Source organism: Dermacentor variabilis, chromosome 4 (assembly GCF_050947875.1).
Source record: "Dermacentor variabilis isolate Ectoservices chromosome 4, ASM5094787v1, whole genome shotgun sequence".
Taxonomy (NCBI): domain Eukaryota; kingdom Metazoa; phylum Arthropoda; class Arachnida; order Ixodida; family Ixodidae; genus Dermacentor; species Dermacentor variabilis.
Window position 1 is genome coordinate 207,189,397 of NC_134571.1, and position 25,121 is coordinate 207,214,517.

At 47.7% G+C, this 25,121-nt stretch overlaps 1 protein-coding gene across 2 annotated transcripts in view; it reads right to left on the minus strand.

The window, feature by feature from the left end:
* The window catches only part of smo (smoothened, frizzled class receptor), a 164,465-nt gene extending 140,915 nt beyond the window's left edge, over nucleotides 1-23,550 (minus strand). Inside the window, exons 1-4 of one of the 2 annotated variants that reach the window (XM_075690864.1) lie at nucleotides 22,304-23,550; nucleotides 19,042-19,275; nucleotides 14,568-14,777; nucleotides 11,581-11,753 (exon numbers count right to left, since the gene is read on the minus strand). In XM_075690864.1, the coding sequence (XP_075546979.1) occupies nucleotides 11,581-11,753; nucleotides 14,568-14,777; nucleotides 19,042-19,275; nucleotides 22,304-22,789 (1,103 nt within the window). In that variant the 5' untranslated portion in view covers nucleotides 22,790-23,550. The remainder of the gene's footprint in view (nucleotides 1-11,580; nucleotides 11,754-14,567; nucleotides 14,778-19,041; nucleotides 19,276-22,303) is intronic. The other variant, XM_075690863.1, reaches the window with a different exon arrangement.
* Between the last annotated feature and the right edge of the window lie 1,571 nt (nucleotides 23,551-25,121).

The following is a 25,121-nucleotide window of genomic DNA, read 5'->3' on the forward strand; positions in this document are numbered from 1 at the left end:
TGATGTTTCTCGGACACGTGGTCAGCGCGGAAGGCGTTAGCCCCGATCCCGCGAAAACTGCCGCTGTAGCCTCATTTCCAACACCGACTGACAAGAAAGGTGTCCGACGCTTCCTGGGCCTTTGCGCATATTACCGACGTTTCATCGAAAATTTTTCGAAGATGGCAGAGCCGCTGACTTGCCTCACGAGGGACGATGTGTCATTCGTCTGGTCCTCAGAGCAAGAGACTGCTTTACCGAGCTTCGACAGCGTCTGGTGTCAGCCCCAGTTTCGGCCCATTTTGACGAGGAGGCGTACACGGAAATTCATACAGACGCCAGTAACGTTGGTCTTGGTGCGGTGCTTGTACAACGGCAGGAAGGTATTGAAAGAGTGATTGCCTATGCAAGTCGCACACTATCACGTGCAGAGACCAACTACACCACCACGGAGAAAGAGTGTCTTGCCGTCATATGGGCGCTGGCCAAATTTCGACCTTACCTTTACGGCCGCCCATTCAAAGTTGTAACTGATCATCACTCGTTATGCTGGCTTGCAAATCTCCGGGACCCTTCTGGACAATTGGCCCGGTGGAGTCTACGTTTGCAGGAGTACGACGTGACCATCGTGTACAAGTCAGGTCGCATACACGAAGACGCTGACGCACTATTGCGCGCCCCTATCGACACTACTGACCACGACATTGAGGACAACGGCGCTTTCCTTGGGGCCGTAAGCGTTACTAATTTGTCCACACGGCAGCGCGCAGACAACGCACTATGGCCTATATTCGAACATCTGGAAGGACGAAACCCATCAATACCCCACATATCGCTCAAGGATTGTTGTATTTTTGTTTACGACATGGCGTCTTATACAAGAAGAACTCCACTGTTACCAACAAGACCTACCTTTTGGTCGTTCCAGCAGACCTCCGTGCCGAAGTTTTGTTCGCCTGTCATGCCGAGCCTCTGTCTGGCCATTTGGGTTTTACGCGAACGCGTGATAGAGTGCACAAATCCTACTACTGGCCGAGACTTGCCGAGTGTGTTAAGCAGTACGTCCAAGCCTGCCGTGAATGCCAGCGCCGAAAGTCGCCAGCTGTGAAGCCTGCGGGATTGCTGAATCCGATTGACCCACTTGGCAAACCTTTCGACCAGGTCGGCATGGATCTTCTGGGCCCGTTTCCACTGTCATCTTCTGGCAACAGGTGGATAATCGTCGCCACGGACTATTTAACGCGATATGCTGAGACAAAGGCGCTGCCTCGAGGCACAGCTTCAGAGGTTGCCCAGTTTTTCATACAGAGCATCGTCCTACGGCATGGCACCCCATCGCACGTCATCACAGACCGAGGGAAAGCCTTTACAGCACAGCTCATTGAAGATGTCTTTAAACTCAGCTGCATGACCCATCGAAGGACAACTGCCTATCATCCGCAGACAAACGGCTTGACCGAACGACTGAACAAAACAATGACTGACATGCTGTCTATGTACATAGACGTACAACACAAGACGTGGGACGAGATACTCCCTACGTAACGTTTGCCTATAATACTGCTACGCAAGAAACAACATGCTTCACGCCGTTTTGCCTCATTTACGGCCGTGAAGTGCAGACTATGTTAGAAGCAATGCTGCCGTGCAACAACATCGATCATCTCGACCTCGCCCAAGATGCCGAACTTTTTGTGCAACACGCGGAAGAAGCCCGTCAGCTTGCCGGAGTGCACATAAAGCAACAACAGAGCATCGATGCGCACCGTTACAATCTCCGCCATCGACATGTCGAGTTCCAACTTGGTGATCATGTTTTGGTCTGGACTCCTGTGCGCCAAGAAGGACTATCCGAGAACCTTAGAGAGTGTTGCAGCAAATTAGTGACGTGAACTACGAAGTCCTTCCTGACGGAAGTCAGCCTCCCCGACGTCGACAACCGCAATCTGAGATTGTGCACGTTGTGCGGCTGAAACCGTACTACAGCTCCTAATATTCGACGTTTTCAGCCACTTCGGTTAGTTTTGTGGTTGCTCGTCCATCAGTTCCTTGTGACTATATCGCTCACCACTGTGATTGTGACGATAGCCTATGTGTTAGTCCTAGACCATCCCGGTGCTCTCAGGTCAAGCCTATGTATGCTTTCCTTCTTCTTCTTTTTTTTTTTTTTGAAGAGGGGGTAGTGCCACATGGTGTGGCGCAGCAAGAGACTGAAGAAGAGGAGAACGAGGTTCGTCTCGGCATCGCGCGTCGCCGCTTGCATTTTCGTAAAGTGCAACCGCCTGTATCTTAATTCAGCTTGTATACTCCAGCAGGGTACACGCGACAATATTGACCGCAAATAAAGATGGGGACAATAGAAGAGAACACATAAACAACATGGGCGCCCGTGTTGTTTATGTGTTCTCTTCCGCTGTACCCGTCTTTATTTGCGGTCAATATGATATGCGCACAGATCTTAAGGGGGGACCTGGTGCTAATTGTTATTAACTCTGGAGATCTCAAACTTTCAGCTTATATTCAGTTTAGTGAGCTGATTGCAAATATGTAATCGGTTTGCAATAAACATTATGCAATCTTTATTATCATAAATTTGGGATGTGACTTGCAAGAAATTTATTGTACTGAGAGACCTAAAATTAACTAGGTATGTTTTTGAATGTTTGAAGAGTGCACATGTAAACTTTCGTATTTCTATCTACATATTAGCCAAAGTTTTCAAAATTTGAATTAGCAACTTTGGAACACAATTTTTTGTTGTTAGACAGTGCTGATAGGTCTTGTTGTGAACACATCTCTGCGAAACTCCCATAGCGGCAAAAATATTGTTAAGCACCGTCTGCCCGTTTCCGATGCTCTGTATGGCACGCGCCGTGAGAAGATTAATCTCGAAAGAATTGCAGTTTCCAATGCCACCAACTCGTTGAAAGCTCCATTTTGTGCCAATTTCGCTGCAGTTGCTGCACAGAACTTTCAGCTTCACGGCAAGGCTGTACTCCCATGAGTCCCACTCGATAGTCACTGCTCCGCGGCACACTCAGCAACCAGCAACTTTCAGTGAACAGTTTCCCATGTCAAGGTCGACGATGGTGTACGTTGTTGTCGACGCACTTTCCAGACGGGGCTCACTTGTTGGTGCACTTCACCTTGCGCTCCGTCGCTGAAACTGAGGGGAGTTCCACAGTTTTTTCCTGCGCTTGTTGCTCGATCTAATCTCGCTCCGCCGCCGTTAGATACGCCATGTTGATCCTCGCGCGGTCTGGCCAAGTGCGCATCTCCATAGCACGCGCGCCCGTGACGACCGCTGCCTTGCAATCTATTACCAGGGTATCCGCTGTATGGTCATGGTCCACTGTCGACATCGCATGTGGCACCGACGCTTTCCGTAGCACAGGCAGAGCGCCAATGCCATCAGCCGCTTTCGGGACCGCTCCGGTGACAGCCGTCACGATCACCTCTTCCCGTTGTGTTGCACCCAACTCCTCGGTCGCACCGCTGTTCCGCGGCGCCTGCAAATCCGCCGGTCCGACACTGTGTCAGACGTCACTGGTAGTTCCGATGCATCTTTTCGCTGCACCGCACGCTTTCTTCTACGGTTCCCGAATTTATGCACTGTACGGAATTTCCGTGCATGGTTTGGCATCTCGACTGATCATGTCCACAATGAGCGATAGTTCAGGCAAAATGGCGTCGCCAATGCGCGGCGTTCCCGTGCTCCAATCAGAAGGCATTATTTAGCCACATGATAGTCGTGGACCAACAGGATGGTGGGATTGCGTCTTGTTCTTGCCTGGTTGTTCCCTCCTGAAGCAACCTTGAATGCTAATTTTCGGCGGGAAAGGGAGCGGGAAGGACGCGTTTTCGAGCGAGACCAAAATGGCGGCACTCAGTTGATTGGTTTTGAAACTGTGAGCGACACAAGATGGGGCATTTTTGTTGTGCTTTGCAGACGAAAATGAGCGTCTCGCATGATAAATAAGGTGTTCTTTTGCCCAAAGATGTGTTATTTCGCGTTAATTCTTTGTTGACAAGCGCGTGACGACATCTAGAATGCGAAAATAACAAAACTGAAAAATCGGCTTTTTAGAGACTTTTTTTCGTCTCCAAGACCCGTGTACCCCCTTAAGTGGGGACATGGGTTGTGGAGATTATTTCCTGCATCTTATGGAAAAATCTGATGAAAATAAACAAGCTTATTTAGTTTTTTGTGCTGATTTCAAATATGCAATAATTTTTCTTGTAGGTCCATTAGTTCAGGAGATTGACAGTGCTGCCACTCTATTGTTTCCGGAGACAATAGGAAAAAAACTGCTCAGCAGAAAGTGAATATTATTGCATAGCTAGATACTATAATGTGCAATAACTGCAATGCTGCAAAAAGTTTTCAAATGAGATTCTAATTAGCCATTCTGCAGGTGATCAAAATTCTTTCCTTGACCTAAGGCTACCACACCAAAAGAAAATTAATAAAATGGAAATATACATGTGCACAAATTTAAAATTCTGCTCTCAGCACTTTGTAATATGCAGATTAGGCTTTCTGCTAAAGAAAGAATTAGTGCTCTAGCTGTTCTAGGTCATGAGATATCATTCCGACAGTCTAGTGAAGTGACCCAAAAACATGTTTTGAGAAAAGTGAGAAAACGTGCAAAACCCTATTTTATTTACAAATTTACAGCTGGAACAGCTCAGTTGGCACCAGGCATGTAGTCCTGCTGACTCCCAGCCCCTGTGTACCGCTTTTTGAGGGACTGGCGCAAATCTTCTGGTGCTTTGCGCTTCTTGGCTGATGCTGCCATTCGACGCCTATCTTTCTTGGCCATGTGGGTGCGACTTTGCTCGCTTGGATTTAGACATAGTTCCTTCATTATGTCCTTTGAGGCCCTTGCATTGCCTGCATTGAACTTTAATACTGCCTCTGCCACAGCAGCCTCCACCATGAATAAAGAAGCATGCCTGTCTTTTGGCGCCAGTGCCCAGATCGTCGAATGCAGGCTTTCATTGTTATTTTGCGTTTTACCACGCTGGCAACGTTGCAGCAGTTTCTTGTCTGAAAGACGTTCATATATGGGACGTAAAGCCTGACAAACACGAGGAGGAAGCTTTGGAGGATGTTTTGGAACCGGCTCACCCTTGGCCGCTGCAGCATTTTGCTTGCACCAGGAGTTTGGGCCTGATGGACAAAGAGTGTGATTAGCCACATCATCATTTGATGTGATGTGATGATATGTGGCCATCACTGCATTTTGAGTGGCATCTACGTCTCCTTTGTGGGTCTTCAGAGCCCATCCATAGTATGAGGTTAACTTGGAGATCAAGTCTGCTGTCAAGCGGCCCTTTCCACCAAGACTCTCATGTCCAGGGCCTCTGTGTTTTGCCACCAAGTTGCGCAAAGCCGTCCCCATGCGCTTTTGCACATGATTCACGGAGTCCTCTTTTTCAATCTGGATATACCCACACATTTCATCATCTTGTAAAGAGAGATAACTGCTGCTGTCCCCGTCACAAAGCACCGTTGAATACCGCAGATTGTGCCGCTCCAATGATCGCCTGAAAAGGATGAGGGCAGCTTCCACCTCCATCTCCCCAGCTTTCTTATTAGTGTTCTTCTGACACTTGTGGCCATTCTTCCAGGCTCCATAGGAAGGGTCACTCTCCTTAGGCCCCGACTCGCACCCAGCACAGAAATTGCTCAATACCACAAAGTTGAGCACAAGTCCGCTGAACAACTCGATCACAGCGCCGATGCCAATATGGGACGTATGACCGCAGGTCATCCATGACCCGTCGTACGACACCGCTATGTTCCCAGTATGGCCTACGTTCAGTTCTGCGTAAAGTTCACGAATTGACCGCGCGCAGTCGCTCGTCAGATTATGCGCCGTGCGATCGGCGGCTGGCGTCAACTTCGTCTTCACGTAGCTCTGCCACGTTTTCGTGTGAAGAGCCCGACGCTGATGCCTATCAACGAGAAAATGTCATTGAACGTAGTCTGTCGGTTCCCCGTTGCCTGCATGGCACGCGTAGCCAAAACGTTCACAGCAAAGGGTTTCATTCGTTCAGCACTGTGAACGCGCGGTGAGCTCCACACTGACGCAATCTCTCCACAGTTCGCGCACATAAAACGCAGCTTCACAGCGAGTCCGTATTCCCACTCGTCTCGGACGATTTCTAAAGCACCATTGCAGATGTTGCAGTTCGCAAACGTTAATAAAGTGTTCACGGCACTCAAATCCACAATCGTAAACGTAGCCCCATCAGGCGGGCGAAGTGCATCGTCAGTACTGTCACCCACGAACTCGCATTTCCTCTCCGTCGCTGGAGCAGAAGACAACTCCGATAGCTTTGCTTTGGCTTTCGCTTCCTCCTCCTCCAGCTCGGAGTGTTGCCGGTAGATTGTATTTTGCCGTACGCGAGCGCTGGTCGAAGGGTCTGCGGCAGACGGACTTGTCTCAGTATCCACAGCAGCGGATGCGGTCGTTAGGCTTGTCGTTGCTGCATCGACAATTTCGGCATCGGATGCTGAGGTTGTGGCGTCCTGGGCGTTTTGCAGTGTTGAGCAGCGTTTTTTGAAGTTTTCAATGAGCGTCCGCCGCACTTTTTTCGCACCGAACTTGTGCCGCGTTCGAAATTTGCGCTCCGTTTCAGACATCGCGTTGACACTGGGGCAAGATGGCGCACCTCAATGCGCCGCTCCAAGCGCGGAGCAGACGATGGCCATGCAGTTCCACCAATCGGGAGGCAAGCTCAAGTCACGTGCACCGAGTGACGAATAGGATGGCGTTCTAGTACCTTTTCTTGCCGCGCATATTTTAAGTGGCCAATGGCCTAATGGGGCCCATTTTGGCGGGAATTTGAAAGGAAAAGTCGCCTCTTTCAGATGAGACCAAGATGTCCATGCTAGCACACGTGGAAGAGCATGCGCGCATTTTAGGAAATGTGCCGTTTTAGCGCAAGTTCTGCCTGAAATTCAGCTAGTACATGTCGTATAAGGCGTCACTGCTGCTAAAATACTGATGTTATCAGTATGAAATTAACAATGTAGATGCAATAATAGCTGTACACTCCAAAAACGCAATCAAAAGATATCGAGCTTTTCGCGATTTTTGGTTGCCACAACCCGTGTCCCCCCTTAAAGGCAGATCAAAACAAGTACATTGTGCACGTCGTTCAAATGAAACGTCTACGGAGACACACGCGCGCGGTACAAAACGTACGCAAACACGTGCACTGCAGCAGGCAACCAAGGTGGTGGGAAGAAGAGATTCAAGAGATATATACCCGCTGGTTGAAATTTTACCCCGCATGCGGCGCTCTCACACCGACACAGCAGCGCCACTCCGCGGTGCCGTTGTTGTCTATTGGGGCGAAGTTGACTTTTGGGAACCAGCATCATGCAACGTGCCATGCCTTCAGCACTCCGAAGCCATTGGCGAAGATTACAAAGATGGAGTTGGCACGATTGCTAACAGCGGCAAAATGTTTTAATGAGAAACACGCCACCGAACAATAAGAAGCTTGGTTGCGAACGTTGAAATAGCTAGGCCTAGCGTTGCCGCGGTATGCCTACAACTGCCAATGGATCTGCATGCGAGAGCGTCGGCTCGAGGCGGAGCGATAATCAAAATGGTGGTGGTGGCTTCGATCAATGCTGCTTCAGGCCTGCGGTCATGGTAAAAAGTCTGAAAAGTCGGATGGCGAAGGTTTTTATGTCTGAAATTTCAGATGTTCTTTAACATTGACTCTACGGGGTACTTGGCGGTGCTGCGACACTAACAGAAGTCACTAACCTGTCACTAACAGAAGTAATCGGTGATGCGCACCCGCACATGCCTGCGCCCAAATTTCTGCCATGCCTTCTTTATTATTATTATTATTTTTTTTGCATACATCATTCAGGATTCTCTCCTAAGCTCTTCCTCTATGGCAGGGTCAGTGGAATGCTGGCTGTAGGCACCGCTGCGTGATTTGGCACACTGATAAGAGCATTGTCGGAGCACAGTATGTTGGGATTAACTGTCGCAAATGGTTGCGCATTCAAACTACGGGGCGTTTTCACCCATTGGAATACACATAACTTTGACAGAACCACAGTGTCAGTTAGAATACAGTGCAGTCCACTTATAACGATATCAAGAAGAAAGAAAAATCCAATTGTTATAACCGATCATTGCTATATCTGGACTGCCATAAAAAAAAAAAAAGAGAGAAGCTGCTGTACATACCTTCGAAGCTCCGAAACCAAATTTGCCCCTTACAATGGATAATTGGCATTGTAGAAAGTAGGATGCGAAAAATGAAATGTTTATTTATACAGTAAAACCTCGTTAAAACGTACCCGCTTAAACAGTAGTTTCGTTTTAAAAGTAGTAAAGTCAAATCCCCGACTCAGCGGCCATTGAACATAATGTGTTTCGTATCCGCATAAACCGTACCAGCTTACTGCGTACGCATCGGTTAAAACGTAGCGTTTGAATTTTTCGTCGCGCAAACACGGCGCTGCGCCGTCTCCATCGGGCGGCCCGGCAGAACAACACGCCTCAGAGATCGGAACAACGGCCTCCAAGCGCCCTGTGCGTTTGCGCGTGAAGCCACATCAACATCAACATCATTTCGACGCGGTGCCAGAGAGCGTTATGGCGTCGTGCAAGCGAGGACTCGCGTCGTTCCGAAGCTTGGATAAAAAAGACGCTGGGTGCTCAGCATGGAAGAAAAATTAGACATCGTCCGTGCTATCGAACGTGGCACGAAGAAGTCGGCGCTGACACGCAACAGGGATCTGCTGTTGACTACAGTGTGTGGCATTTGGAATGCGAAGAAGTTGCTCGACAGCGCTGCTGCGACCGCGAAGATATGTCGGCTACGAGGTTCGACTTTTCGCCATCGTTGCCTCTGTTGTTGCCGAAGTGTCGACTAGCGACAGTGACGAGGGCGACACGGAAAGCGATAGCACGGGCGATTCAGGCCCGACAGTGGCATAAGCTGCGCGTTGCGTCAGCCTCATGAATGCAAACGCCGCGACAATAGGGGCGCGATAACGTAACTCTATTCCAAATGAAAATTATTCCAAACTCCGGCACCCGTAATGAAAAGGGCGCCCCCGGGACTTCTGCAGCACTACTGCGCACGTGCACGGTGAATACGTAACGCCAACGAGGAATCTGCCATGCGAGTGTTTGCCGAGAAGAGGGGGCTGGCTGAAAAGCTGGCACGCAGCTTCAGTAAGTTTGAGGCCGCTGTCGTCGGCGTGCTAGGCCGCCGCGGCATCAAACGAAAATAATGCTTTTGTCGCGCGAAGTGAATAAATACTACATATTTTTTCCCCTTTCATCGCACTCTCTCTGAGTTTCGTTTTCGACAGGTAAGTGGGCGATCTCATGCTATTCGGTTAAGCAGTACTACCGTTTAGTACGTACCTTTCCCGAGCTCCGGCCAACTACGGTTTAACGAGGTTTCACTGTACCTCTAAACAGCATGTCAAGTGTTAGGCGTGCTGAAATAGTCAGAAGTCTACACTTGCTTTTGCATAAGTTTCAGGTTCACACCCGCGATGTGCATCGCGTCCAGCGGCGGCACAAACACTAGCAGCTATAATGTAGCGTGCATGAAATAAGTGACCGGCTCTATCGACAACAGTGCACTTTGCGTGAATGTTGGGGTCGGTGCCAAAGATGGGCCACTGTCAATCTCGTTGTCACTGCCGTTGCTGTCGTCGCCTCTGTCTGTGTCGTGACAACGATCACTCTGTTGGAGATTCTATGCAGAACGAGGCAGAACAAGAGTCTATGCAGAACGATGGAGGAGTTTCTGTACTCAGAAACTCCTCCATCGAAGCGCCATATATTTTATCGCGAGTAGTGACGTGCTCCAAGAATTCGGTATGTAAGCGGCTGCTACCATGTTGGTTTCACACATGCGCGGGTTCGCCCTGGTGTACAAGGCGCGCCGTTTCCGTTGATCAGCGTGGTCACTGGTTCTAGCCTTCATGATCGTGGCGCTCGCGGTTTTCAGAATCGTCGATATCATCAACTGCCGAATACATTGAGTCTTGCAAAATTTGAAGCTTCGTCTCAGGTGACACAGCTTTGCGCTTTGTCGACACACCTACCGCTGCTTCCATGGCGCATTTCTGTGCTCGCTGAGGAAGAGAGGGAGATAGCAGAAAGGGAGCGCGGGCGTTGTTTGATTATTGCATTCTTTTTCTTCTCTCTGGACGCTCGCCGGCGAGGCTGGCGCCATCTTGTGGCACGCTGCGCTAACTTGCGATGCACTCCATGGATTTTGCAATCAGTGCGCTGGCGGGACGCGCTGCTCATATAGCGGCAGATACGAACTCGCGCAGGCAAACTTTTCACCCTGTCTCAATTAAGGGGAACTTAGCAACGTAAATTTCACAATTATTCTGTGTGAAAAACGCTGTCTAAAAGGAAAAATGTTCGATTTTTATATGTGATATGTGGTGAATAACATATTGTTTCATATGTTTTTTTTTTTTCTCATAGCCCTAATGCATAAGTTGATACTCTGGAGTCTATTCATCGTTATAACAGAGATATCATTATTTGTGGTATCGTTATAAGTGTACTGCACTGTAAACCAAAAGTTCGAATTAGGCGCATTCTAATTAACAAAATTCGCCTGTAATTGCTCTATCCCATAGGGAGTAGAGTGACAGGAACTGAAGTTTATCCTTGAGGTTGACAGCTGCAAGCAGTGAAACTCAACCTTGAACACATGCGCATTAGAAAGATTGTCATTTGAACTGTTCTAAAGGTATATTCGGCAGTATCATGATGCAACTGTCTTCTCTCTTCTTCATTTCAGCTAAAAAAAGTTCGAAATTTTCACGTCAGGATGAAGGATGCTAAGGTGTCGGTGTCCACAAATGCAGACGTCAACCTTGAGTGTTGCGGGAAAACACTGTTTTGCTCATTGCACAGATAAAAACAATTATTTGAATTTATGGAACTCTACTTTATTAAACCAATGCAAAAATTTTGCTCGGCGTTCTTTCAGAGAGACACACTAAAGAAAAGGATCGAATACTTACGGCCTCAATTCACAGAACATCACAACATCCATTTTCCAGCGCTTTTTCAAAAACATTTCAGTCACCTTCCTGAAGTTGCCACTGCTTATCCATTTGGCAAACCCAAGGGATGCTTCCCAGCATTCTCCAAACTGCCTTTCTTGTTGCACTTTTTATATTGGAGGTGCTTGAAGCTGGCACCTACAAATGTAGGCACGGCACATCAATGGGATAGATAAATAAATTTAGTTGCAATCCAAAAGATGGCACTTTAAACTTCCATGTTCAAGGTGCTCTTTTCCCTGTCCATCGTCCCGGTTGCGCTGCCCATCCCTAGGAATATGTTCACTATGCAAGTTTCATAATGCCATCTGGCATTATATGCATGAGCTTACAACACTAGCCATGCTCATACAAATTGACCCATGAAACTGTGGCATGAAAAGGTGACAAACAGGATGATGAAAGAAGCACCGATTCCCTGGCATTCGTTTACTAAGTTTCCTGTCCTTATATTTTTGTAGCCAATTTTCCCTACGCTCATGCCACATCTGGTGAAACTCGTTGCGTACCTAGGCTCTCCGCTGCGCAGTGTCCCATCTCGGCGGCAAGTAATGTCCTCCCGGGCACCCGGCAGGAACTGTGCCAGCCAGCCAACGCACATCAGCAGCAGGCACAGGTTCATGTAGAACACCATCACGTTCGGGTACTGGCGGGACTCGCTCCACCCAATTAGGAACGTCAGCTGCACAGGGACAAAGAGGTACAGTTAAACCATGCTTGTGACGACAAAGTCGATGGGACCCAAGAACTACATTGTTTCATCAAGTTAATCAAACCAAAACACTTCAAAAACTCACACATATAACACAATATTTATTCAAGAGCATAAAAAACATTATTTTTGGTTCTGTCAGCACTTGTTGCACTTACAGAACGCCCAGCATGTCTTCATGTCTTCAAAGGCATGGCAAATGTTCTTAACAAGTCAATGCATCCGTCACCTGAGCTACAACCCAGTATACCTATATTTTCCTTGTATTTTACCATTACAATTAAATTCAATATAGTGAAGTCGGTAATGTCAGCGCTTTACTTCACTATATTGGAAATTAGTTCCATCGAAAGTTATTAGCAAAATGCAGTTGCCAACATTTTTTTGTTTTCTTTTTTTACACTGAAGAGCCCCTTCAGTGTAAAAAAACAAAAAAATGTAATGTCCTAATGATTGGGCAGTCTGAAAAAAGCTAATTTTAAAATAGTAGCGACATGATTGTTTTGATTCTTCACTTTCAGTATTAAAGGGATGCTGAAGAGTCTGTAGAATTCAATAAGACGCTTGTATACGGACGCAGGAGCGTTATAAACCATGCAGGTAAAATTTTGGGTGGGATTTTTCACTTAGGAGCGACGTAATCGGCGGTTTAAATTGCACTGTCGCTCCGCCCCCCATCGAGCGCCGCGCGCTGCTGCTGACATTGACGATGCGAGCGGAGACCGGAAACCACGGCGCAGTGACGTCAACACTGGTGTTCCGTTACTTCGCAGTCACCGCGACTGTGCTTGACCGCGCTTGTTTCTGCGTGCGGGCCATCATAATCTGCTTTGCTCGACCCTGCATTTCTTTGCATGTGTGTATGTAGAGTAGCAGTTGACTAGTGCAGCTTCAACTGAAGTGGTGGGCCGATCACGCCGGCCTTCTGTGCAGCCTACGGTTGCACAAACACCAGCGGCTGCGACAATGTTCCATTGTTCCGCAAGACAAGCTTGCAGCTAAACGGGAGGCTGCTGTGAATCGAAAGAATTTCAAGCACTCAAGAACAACAGTACTGTGCTCTAACCACTTCCGTGACAACAATTACTACCAGAGTTTATCAATAATGCGTGAATGAGTGAGAGCACGACTTGCTGCTGGCAGGCTTTCAAAACGCAGTGCAAGAAGGTCGGGGCAACGCACAAAGGCGGGACGGGTGCGGGCGGACGGATATTAAGTGGTCTTGGAAGACCTTACACGAACTCATCCAAACCTGAATTTTGATTTACTGCTAGCTCCTTCTTGTTAGCACGCTGAGCGGAAGGTACATTTTATCTCCCAGCCTTGACACAGGTTTCGTCGCAAACTGCCGTTAATTTTCCGTTCACATGTGTGTTGTGAAACAGCCTACAAGCAAATACCATAACGCAGTGCAAGTGTAAAGTTTGCGTGTGTTTGAAAGCCGGCGTACACCAGGATGCTGCGCTCCCCCTCTTGCACAGGGAGAAACCGGCTGTCCTATGTAGCCGACGGAATTCGCCACCTTTACGGCTCCGGTTACGAGTAGCGTGCGGATGGCGCTCTTATGAAGGTCACTACACATGCTACAAGAGCCGGGAAACTTTTGCCGCATGTAAACTGTCTGCGTAGATTGCCGACAGCTTTGGGGGAGCGCACAAATGCCGACAATCGCATCCCTGCTTACGTTCCGCGAGGAGGCATGCAGGGACATAAAAGTACAGTTGTTTGCCGAGAAACGAACTCACTGGATCGCTGAATACAGCTTTGCAAATAGCATACTCACCAAAGAACATTTCTAACACGAGGTGATGCTAACACTTCACTTTCGTTCGCACCGAAAGCACTGCTTGCTACCAGCATCTGTTGCTTCTTGGAGAGGCCAGCTACGTACATGTAGGGAGCAACGCCGAACTCCTCAGAGAAACGCAAGCTCTCGAAATTCACCATTACCGTCACACCAAACCACAGCGCCAAACCACCTTGCACCGTGTGCTTCATGTGTGGTGGCAGCGGTCGGTCCGGACGAACACCATTGTTGACATCACAAGGCGCCCGACCAATCACAGGTGGAAACGAGGTGCGCGAGCTGCCCCGAGTCTGCTGCCGCACTTTTCGGCGAAATAAAATCTGTTTGCACTTTCTTTCGCTCAATTTCGATGCAATATTCAAATTCGGAGGGTTGAGAACCATTACGTACAGCACTTCCCTCATTTTTTCTGGAAAAGTCTTCAGCGTCCCTTTAAATGAAGGTCCTATAGCTCTAAACTCTAGAAAAAATAGTGACAAGCCTCACAGCACCATAACTAATGTAATATAATAGCTGTCTACAGCTAGTTTCAGTTCCGTTTCCCAGGAGGATACTGTGCCGTGACACATCACAACACAGTATAAAACCAAAGAGATGCAGTTGATCCCACATCAGATGACAGAGGTGCAACTGACAAGTGACCTACTAGTTGGATATGAAAGGCCTCAACAATCTTGTTTGTAAGCTGGCCATGGTTACATCAAATTACAGTGGCCTCTCTTTAAACGGAACCTCAAGGGACCAGGTAAATTGGTTCTGCTTATCAGGAGTTCCATTTACTGAGAGATAAAGCTGAATACAATTCCATGAATATAAAACTAACCATGAGGATGGTGTTCCGTTTAAGAGGCAGTAGAGGCAGTTCTGGATAAGTGATTTCCGTTTATCGAGATTCCACTGTACCTGTGTTTCTGCCACACTCCCTAGCAGTCCTCACGATGCTAGACAAGGCGCGGCCCCTGTAGTCCAAGACTTACCACTGCAAACAGGCAGGCAACCGTGGCGAGTGCCACAATGACGCCCACAAAGGTGCGCATGCTGGTGCGCTCATCCTCGGTGAGTAGCGGGTGTCGGCAGCCAATGCCACAGCCCTCCACCTCGGGGTACCAGCTGGTCTCACGCGGCGTCCCCACCAGGGGCTCCAGGCACCGGCTGGTCGTGTTGAACTTGATCTCACGCATGGTGTCCTGATGGACAACAAGGTTGCAGGCGAGGGTTACACTGGCAAGTAGACCTAGCCTAAGCTAACCTACCTTTACTTCAACATCATCACTAGCCTAATTTATATTCCCTACTGGCTGAAGGCTTGTTGTCCCAGCACTATCCTGTTACGCCTGTCTTGCATCAGCAAACTAAATCCTATGCCTAAAAATGTTCTAATCTCATCATTTAACCATTTCACTGTGTTTCTCTTCTCTTGGTACGGTTACCATTTGTACATGGTAGTTGGCAATGGTTCCTAAAGAATCAATGGAAATAAAACAAGAAGTTCAAAAAAAACTTTCCCATATAGTACAGCATATTACGATACGAGCGATTTCACAATATAGTTGTAGATGATGAAAGGAATGAATAGTCTGACTGAACTGTCTTGTGGCTTTATAGTAAAATGGGAAATGCAATTCATGTCCTGGCACAGAGAACCACTAAGTATATCAATGGCTAGGTAAGAATAATCCTAAAGCCACAAAACCAAGCAGATCAGGGAGCCAGAAATGTATCTGTGATTAGAACCAGAAAAATAGCGAAGTAGTAGCGAAGTGAGGAGGCTGATGAATAACAAGAAATCATACAGGAGAATGCTCCAGGGAAATGCAAACATTTAGTAAGCAGCAGTTTGGAGGGTGTCAGTGATAGACCACAAATTATATGCCCTACACATTACATGACTTTCTCAAATCCACTAGTTCCTGTTAAGATCACATATTACCACATAGCTGATTCATACTGCTGTCTTTTTGCCTTCAAATGTTACACGTGCAAATTTTTTCCCCCCATTATACATGGCACGGTCATTAGCTCCTTCTCAAGATTTTATCACTGCATCAAAGTTTCAACCTTACAGGCTAGTATACTAGCACAATGCACTGGTTATGTATTGCTCCACTTCATGGAGATAATGGTAAGCTGCTACTACTGACTTGAGAATGTCTACCAGGTGCACTGCAGCACATAGATCTGGTTATTTCCTTTTCAGTGTGGACAGCAGCACAGTTGAAATCCTCAATTTGTCTGTGTTAGTGAATGCCAAGTGTAGCACCAGATGGTCATATTGCATTAGTGACAGTCAAGATCCAAACACTCAGAAATTTGCGAGTCAAGAATCTAACTATTGGTTGAGAATTGTAATAGGCATACTGGCTAAGCTTAGAGAAACTAAATGCAGGAGATCTTCTGACCCGGGGGGGGAGGGGTCAGTCAGTTACACTCCTCCCCCATCCCCCACCCTGCCATCTAATCCCAAGTACCAACAAGACAACGTCCTTACAATTTTATTTACAGATTAACAAATGACCACATGAACATCAAGGTCTCACTTTTACAATCATTTCGTTGTTGCTGAGTTTTCCTTCAAAAATTCTTTAGCATTTAATTTATTACTCGGGTTTTACGTTCCACAACCAACATCTCATTATGAGGCACACCATAGTAGGAAACTTCGGATTAATTTCGACGACCTGAGGTTCTTTAATGTGCATCCAACGGACAGCACACGGGCGTTTTTGCATTTCGCCCCATCGAAATGCTGCTGCCACGGCCAAGATTTTAACCCGCGAACTCATGCTCAGCAGTGCCAAAGCCACTAAGCAACCACAGCAGGTGTTCAAAAATTCTTCAGGTAATGTTCAATTGTAACAAATTCTATTTCTTTCACATTTTTGCGAGGAGGCCCTTTACCAGCATCTTATCACGCATGGACGAGCAGAACTGTGTCCTCGTCTTTTTCACAACGTTAAATTGCCGCTCAGTCTGCATTGCTCTGTGGCATCAACATAATGCCCAGCGTCACTTTGGTTGAGCACTACATTAAAAATACTTGAAGATATTTTTCGCGCTCGCACTCCTTGCTTAAAGGGAAGCTGAAAGGTTTTCCAGAAAAAATGAGTGAACATGTGTACATAATGGTTTTCAACCCTCCGAATTCGAATATCGCATCGAAATTGAGTGAAAGAAAGCGCAAATATATTTTATTTCGATGAAAAGTGCAGCAGCGGACATGCCCAGCTCGTGCGTCTCGTTTCCGCCTGTGATTGGTTGGGCGCCTCGTGACGTCAACTCTAGTGACCGACCGCTGCCGCTACATATGAAGCGCGGTGCCAGGTAGTTTGGTGCTGTAATGGGAAATTAAGAGGTAATGGAAAATTTAAGGAGACTGCGTTTTTCTGAGGAGTTCGGCGTTACTCCCTACATGTACGAGCCGATTGCGAAGAGCCGGCCTCTCGAAGAAGCAAACGATGCTGGTGCGAGCAGTGATTTCGAAGCGAACGAAAGCGAAGTCTTGGGATCTCCTCATGTTGGAAATGCTCTTTGGTGAGTATGTTTTTTGCAAAGCAATCTAGTGATCTCGCCGATCTTTCGCCGATCTAGTGAGCTCGTTTCCGGTCAAACAACTGTAGTATTGTGTTCCTGCATGCCTCCTCGTGGAACGTAAGCGGGGATGCGATTGTCGGCATTTGTGCGCTGTCCAAAGCTGTCGGCAATCTACAAAGACGGTTTAAATGCGTGAAAAGCTTCCCGGTTTATGCAATACGTGTAGTGACCTTCATCTGTGCGCCATCCGCACACTACTCGTAACTGAAGTTGCAAAGGCGGCGAATTCCGTCGGCTACGTGAGACGGTCGGTTTCTCGCTGTGCGCGAGAGAAGGGGGGAGCGTAGCGTCCTGGCGTGCGCCGGCTTTCCAGCACATGCAAGCTCTACATTTGCACTGCGTTATGGTAGCTCCATGCAGGCTGTTTTACAACACACGTGCAAATAGAAAATTCGCGGCGCTTTGCGTCGAAACCTGCGTCAAGGGCGGGAGATAAACATGCACCTTCCGTTCAGCGTGCTAACACGAAGGAGCTCGCAGTAAATCAAAATCCAGGTTTGGGCGAGTTCGTGTGTACGCTCCTTGTGTACGCGAACACTGACGGCACTGCGCCGGGCCTTAGACGAGCCGACTTGACTGGCAAACACAACGCACGTTTTAATGATAAATTCTCATGATAATCGTCGTCACGGAAGTGGTTGGAGCACAGCACTGTTGTTCTTGAGGGCTTGAAATTCTTTCGCTTCACAGCAGCTTCCCACTTCGTTAAAAGCTTCTTGTCTTGTGGGAAGCAATGGAAGACAACATCGTCGCGGCTGCTGGTGCTCATGCAACTGTAGGCTGCACAGAAAGCCGGCATGATCGGCCCACCACTTCAGTTGATGCTGCGCACGTTGACTACCACCCTACATACACGCAGACGCACCAACAAAGGAATGCAGGGTCGATCGAAGCAGATTACGATGGCACGCACGCAGAAACAAGCACGGTCAGGCACGGTCGCGGAGGCTGCGAAGGAACAAAACACTAGAGTTGACGTCACAACACCGCGGTTTCCGGTCTCCGCTCGCATCGTCAGCGTCAGCAGCAGCGCGCGGCATTCGACGGGGGGCGGAGCTACAGCGCAATTTTAACCGACGATTACGTCACTCCTAATTGAACAAAAAAAAACCCCCAATTTTACCTACATGGTTTATAAGTTTCCCGCATCCGTATATGAGCGTCTTATTGAATTGGACAGACTCTTCAGTTTCCCTTTAAAGCCATGACAAGCAGTAGGCCTATGCAACGCCTGAGTGGATGACAACACAGAGAACGATGGAAAGTCTAGTGTTGCTAGTTGTGGGATGTGGCATTCGCTTGCTAGCTTAATGAGACTAGGGCCACTAGGGCACTCAACCACCCCATCAGTGTAAGGAGCTGTGTTGTGGTTAATGAAATAGTGCATGTATGGGGTTTCCCTACTACTTTCTTAACAATGCTATGCGCAATAAACTTCCATGCTGGATTGGATTGGATTCTTTTTGCCAATGTGGCCTGACAAAGTGCTGGGTGTGGGTAGAAACCGGCCACAACAGCAATTTGCAGGAGATTTCCCTGTCAGCAGTACAACTGTAAGAAATGGTCCAAATGGCAGCAAGTACAGTTGACAATCTTCAAATCTAAACTCACGGATCAAATCCATCCACTATTTAGACATGTTTGACTCTACATTACCAAGTAATTACTAGTGCTGGTGCCACACATTCAACCTCATTAGACAAACACTTTATTCCAATATACCTAACGACAACCTCAAAAAATTATCGATACAGTCAACAAGTGTTGTACCAAGTGATAACAGTCATAATCTGGTGAAAAACTGTCCCCGGCAAAAAGCAATACAATGTACATGTATGTATATGAGCCTCCAAGGCAAACCTTGCATCCAGACGCAAAAGTGCCTCCCTGCTGGCATCGGAGAAAGAAGGGCCACCGGTCAGAGTCAAGAGCGGTGATTCGACAAAATGCGCGCACCAGGCGGCAAGTCTCGTGGCTCGGTAGCGTGACCAGGCCATCCACACAGCGGGGGCGGTACACTGCACACAGCAGGGGCTGCACCACAGCCCAGCACCTAGGAATTTGACGCAGACCATACCACAGGTCCAGACGCTCCTGCACACAGAACACCAAAAGGATCGTGAATTAGATCTTCCTAGTCAACATTCCTGCACACAGCAGTAAAGGGCAAAGGATCACCTAGGTCATCCCAATCGCTACATCATCCAGAAATGGACTGTAGAAACCAGCGAGGCTGGGGCAATACATGTCTTTGTAGGTGGAAATATATCAGTGTCCCTGTGCTTCGAGTTGTCAGTTAATTCAGCATCACCTTGATTTCCGCTAGCCTCCTGATCCGCTCAGATGGTTAAGTGACTGCCCCAGCAAGGCACTGGTCTCGAGTTTTATTTCCAGAGCAAGACGAATTTTTAAACTGCGAAGTTTTCATTCTGAGAAACACATATGGGTCTCCTTTGTAGCTTCGAGCAACATTCGGATGGATGGCAATTTTTCCCCCTTTATGAACATTCCTGACTGTTGCCGACTTGCACACAACTAATTTTCCATAATAGAGAGGACGAACACTGGCCACAAAGGTTAGCAGAGTTTTATCACTTGCACCTTCTATGGACAAGAACATTCCCATGTGGTGGCTAAGATGTTGCTCCCCTGTTAGCTTTGGCCTGCTGTGAAGACGCAGAGGCTATGGCATTCTCTTGTTAAGCACAAGTTGGTGGGTTCACAGATGCCACATTTTAATGATGGTGAAATGTAAGAATGCTTATGTACTCTTATTGACACGTGTACTAGTTCATCTTTATCGGGTGACCGTGCTTCACTGCCTAACAAATGTTATCGCTCAGCGCAGGACATGCCCGTATGTGTCGGAAGTTTCTCGAATGTTATCAAAACCGCGGGAAGCAACATGGTGGCTGAAGTGGTTCGTGTCGCTCTTGCAAATTTCTGTTAAACGAACTAAGATGTAAATGCAAAAAGAAGAAAAGGAAAAAAAGAACCAGCAGCGGCATTCGCAAAAATTCACAATAAAGCGACAACTGCATAAAAATGCGTGAACTGATTCCTGCTGTTGTAAATAGATTTAATAGTCGTTTAGCTTGTCTCACTGCAAAACAAACGCGCAGTGGTTATGTCAAATCTAGCTTCGTAAGCGTTCTTTGCTGGAGCTTTGTACACACTGTGCTTTTTGTTGTGCATTAATAAGACAATTTGCAGCTTCTTTCTGCGCCAAGATCAAGACGTGAATGCTGCAACCAGGCTTATTCATTCCGATGTTTTCTCGCGCTTAGAATATAGGAACTAAGGCTCGAGTGCACCACAGCATATGTCAAGTATTTGGAAATTACCATATCTCTCGTGCATGCTAGCATACATTTGTTCAGTCTTCGTGTTGTTTAGTCTCAGCTGATTGCTCTCTATTATGTTTCAGTGGTGATGACCTGTCACATTCAAGCCCAAATGACAATACCAGAATATGCTCAAGGAACTTTGTCAATGGAGAAAAAATCACCTGCCAATTTGCCAAAACCTCTACAAATCTGAGATGCAAAGCATGTTCCAAGTAATGAAGCAATAAATGACAGTTGAAACATGTCTGTGGCTGTATTTACTCACTTAAGTGGTATAAAACAATGATTTGTTAACTTACTTTGACTTCAATATCGTAAGCATGCTTGCTTTGTTTTGACAAACGCTTCGCCACCTGCAGTGGTTGCTTAGTGGCTATGGTGTTGGGCTGCTAAGCATGAGGTCGCGGGATCATATCTCGGTCGCAGCAGCCGCATTTTGATGGTGACGAAATGCCAAAACACCCATGTACTTAGTGATTAGTGACACTGATGTGAGTGGACATTAGTGGCTGGACGTTAAAGAACCCAGGTGGTCCAAATTACTCTGGATTCATCCACGACGGCGTGCCTCCTAATCGGATCGTGGTTCTGGCACGTAAAACCCCTTAATTTTTTTTAGCTTAATTTAAGCACTTCACTGCGATGTCCATGCTGTTTACTTCTTTGGCACGATATTTATGGTTACAGTCATAAAGTTGGCATCCTTTCTCAAGCATCGGTGGCCGAAAATGGACCTCGATATTTCTGATTGCCTAAAATTTAGACCCAAATTTAGAACTGCTGTCATGTTCTAAATGATCACTGCAAAAGCATGCCTTCATAGAAGTGGTCGCCTCAATGTTTCACGGAACTGACACAGTAGCACTGATGGCTGAGCCGATCACTGCGCCGCCTGACCTTTGAAGGTAGCCTAGACACCCAATAGGGTGCAACCTTTTCAAGAGTGTTTTTGGAAAGCTGGTCATGAAGCCGCTATTTATTCTTCAAGAGCTTGCTTGCAACCAAGCTCTAAAAATATAGATAGGCCATGTGTGCAGTGCTTTTACTGACAATTAGTGATTGTGTGTTTAAAAATTGTCTGGAATAGCTGGCTGTCTTTTCTTCATTTATCAGTACAAGTGTGGCACCCAATTATACCAAAATATATATTCCTGCTATAAATACACGTTTTTCGTTTGACTTTTTGATATTTGATTAGAATTCAACATCCATTATTTGTATTCGAAGAATTTGGTATTTGCCCACCTCTAGCTATGTTAAATGTCGGTTGCTCTCTGCATTGATAAATTTGAACAGCAGAGCTCAAGATCTCCATTTTCCATGCTTTACTGCACCTTCTGTCAGTTGTGAAAGCATGCCACACGGCATTACTCGAGTAACATATCTGTAAAACAGCCTTCCTTTCTACCGAGGACTTGTTCGTTTCTTTTTTTCTTTTTTTTTTCCATGGTAACTTTTATCTTCTTGTACCTTAAGAAAAGAGTTTAGTGCGATGCTGCACTGACGACCGTCCTTTATTTCAATACGAATGTTTCCTAGCGCAACGGACATGGACCAACAAGAGTGGACACTCACAGCGCTGAAATGCGAGCGTCTATTCTTTGTCCGTGTATGTCGTGCTTGGAAACTTTGGTAATGCAACGGCAAGTAGCCAAACATTCAACTTTCGTTACTCCTGCTAACTTGAAGTACCGTTGTCTTTCGCGCAGCCCTAACGACCCATTTGGGAAAACCGCACGGCAGAAGCACCGAGAGTCGCTAGAAGGCTCGCTTACCTGTATCTCGAACTGCGATGACGAGTCGTTGGCCAACTCGACGGTGGTGTGGCTGTAGGGCAGGGGAGCCCCGAAGCAGGTGGCGTTGATCAGCGGCTCGCACTTGGCCGGCCTGGCACACTTCTCGGCGCTGGGCCACGCGTGGTGGTCGAGCGGCGTCGCGTGGTGCCGGCTTGCGCTGTGGGCCTTGGCGCCACGACCTTTGTCGGTGACCAGCTGCCGGAATTCATCACCGGCGGCCGAGGAGGCGGTACGTGCCCCGTGCTCGTGATTCAAAGGCAAAGAAGCATCGCCACTAGCGTTCGTCGGGCTAGTCTGGGTTGGAGGAGCGGCGTCTCCAACGACACTGCCGTGCCGTTTCAAACGCGCATCGCTCGAGGCCGCCAGCGAACTCCCGAGCGATCGAAGCTCGCCGCAGACGCTAGACGCGGCAACAGACATCAAAAGCAGCGACAGATGGAGATTGCGAGGCTCGCTGAGCCGCATTGCCACACTAGCGACGGCACACGGACGTCTCGGAGACGAGTCGAGGAAGTACCGTCGAGGGGCGCGGGTCGACGAGATTCGTCCACTGCTGGAAGTTGTCACCGAGTCACGGCACACGGCCGATGGAGCACTCGAAATAGACGGTGGCTTGTGAACAGTGGGTTAACGCACGGTGACATTGTGGAAGCGCGGAATGCGACTACAAGATGGTAGAGTGGACAGGGTGGGTCCGTCACGGACTTGTGCCGAGGCAAAACAACTGTCCGCCCGGTTTCCATTGCCCTTGGCTTACCTCTAGGCACATTACAGTTTATTTACTCGGCTCTTCCTAGTACGGGCGTGGGAGAGCACACCAGAAGCGGCTGAATAGGGACCGGTAGGAAAGCGACAACCACATGAGAGTGACAACAAACAGACCACACACGTTGTTTGAAACTTGTGTCCCACTCGTTTCCCCGCGGGAGTGTAGACAATGCAGCTGCGATTCACGTCACTCGTGCAACAACCATTGTACTCCGTTCACAAATTCTAAACCGCGTCATTTAAATTCAGTTTATTCCATGATGTGATGTTTCCACCAGACAAAAATTCCATGGTTTAGTTAGTCACAGCTAGTAAATAGCGCTAGTTTCACAATACTTGAAAGCGTTCATGAGTGAAACACCCCAACAACACCGCGCGCACGATCACTTAACGCACCGCACCAGTAACTCTGATGCTACATTCGAATGTATAGTTTCCACTGTGTCTACACTAATAATTCACAAATGTGTTCGTGTAAAACAACTACTGCTAGTAAAAAAGATTGCGTAGTATATAAAATTTAATTCTAATATAGTTTTTGTTTGCAAAGCTCTTTTATAAATAAAAGTATGCATACTTGAAGCAACGTTCTTCTGAAGGGTATGTGATGGTGCTGCGAGCGCCGCTTTTATGACGTCTATTCTTTTTGGTCGTCTGCTGCAACAGAGACGTCACTTGATTGAGTTCCTCTCATTCGATTTATTATGTGATGCTGTCCTCCTGTGATCGTTTATGCTAGCGTGTTCTGCTCTCTGTGTGCCCGAAGATTTGAGATCAGGTAGATTAGAAAATGAATCATGTCGGAATAGGAACTCGTGTATACATAGTACGCACGTGACGTCATATCTTCTGCTGTCGTCTGCTTCCGCTACCTTTCCTGATCTGGGGGAACTTATCAACAGCGCGCGCATAGACGCGTACGTCTATTTGTCGTACAAAAATGCCTCACGTGACCTGTTCCTAGGTGCAAGGACAGCATCGGTTAGGGAGTTTTGAGAAGGTACAAAGAGAGAAGAGAGAGGGATTTTTGAGAAGGCACGCCGCGTGTTCGTCCTCGGCGTGATCGTTCTCTGGACCGCGCGTTGTTGAACATTGCTCATGTGATCGTGCGTGCGTTGCTTGTGTGTTGGTTGTAGGTTCTGTGTTACTTGGCGGAAAGCCGTGAGTAGTGGCGGTGCGGCAGTGCGGCTTTGGCCTCGGTGAGCTCTGGCACTACAGAATCTGCGTTGTGTGACCCGCGCTTTTATGAGAACCCGGTGGTGGTGACAGTTGAAATATCGAAGTGGCCTAGCGCCTCGGCAGCGAAGTTCTGCGAACCGCGATGTGGCGTCGCCGTGTCCGGCTTTGCTTAACGGACATCGAGGGATGTGTTGCTCGCTGCAAGTCATGTAAATGCAACTGCGTCGACCGCCCACTGTTCAGCGCTGAATGTGTGTATGGTGTGCTGTGCTTGAAACGAGTGGTGCAGGCGTGCAGCGGGGGTGGCGGAGGAGCAGAGCGGCTTAGGGTTTGCACGTTCACAGACATGTGCTCCCGTCTTGGTCTCATTAGCGGCTGTCGCGGGACTGTGGTATGCTATCTCCTTGCCTAGTATTAAGTTTACGATGCTAACACACAGCATGTTCACGTTTTTCCGCGCTATATGTCATTTGCATGACGGCCGAGTTGAAAACGAAACATATGTCTGTGTTCTTTGCGTTTGTGTGTTATAAATTACTTTATATTGGGGAAGTTCTGGGAATCTTATTACGCAAGGAGTGTGAACGTGAACATAAACACATATGTATGTCTGAAATTTTGAATTACCCATAATACCCTTTACGACTGATAAGTGGGCTACACGGTGTTACGTTTCGCCTCCGACGTGCGGTATAGCCGGCGCGGATGCAACGGACGCCGGGGCTTCGTTCACAGCGGCGGACATTTTGGCCAGTTCAGCGCTGTCCCAACGCCTCCTGCTGAGCGCGTCCAGGCATGTTTCAATGCCACGTGTCTTCGTGTGTGTGTGTGTGTGTGTGTGTGTGTGTGT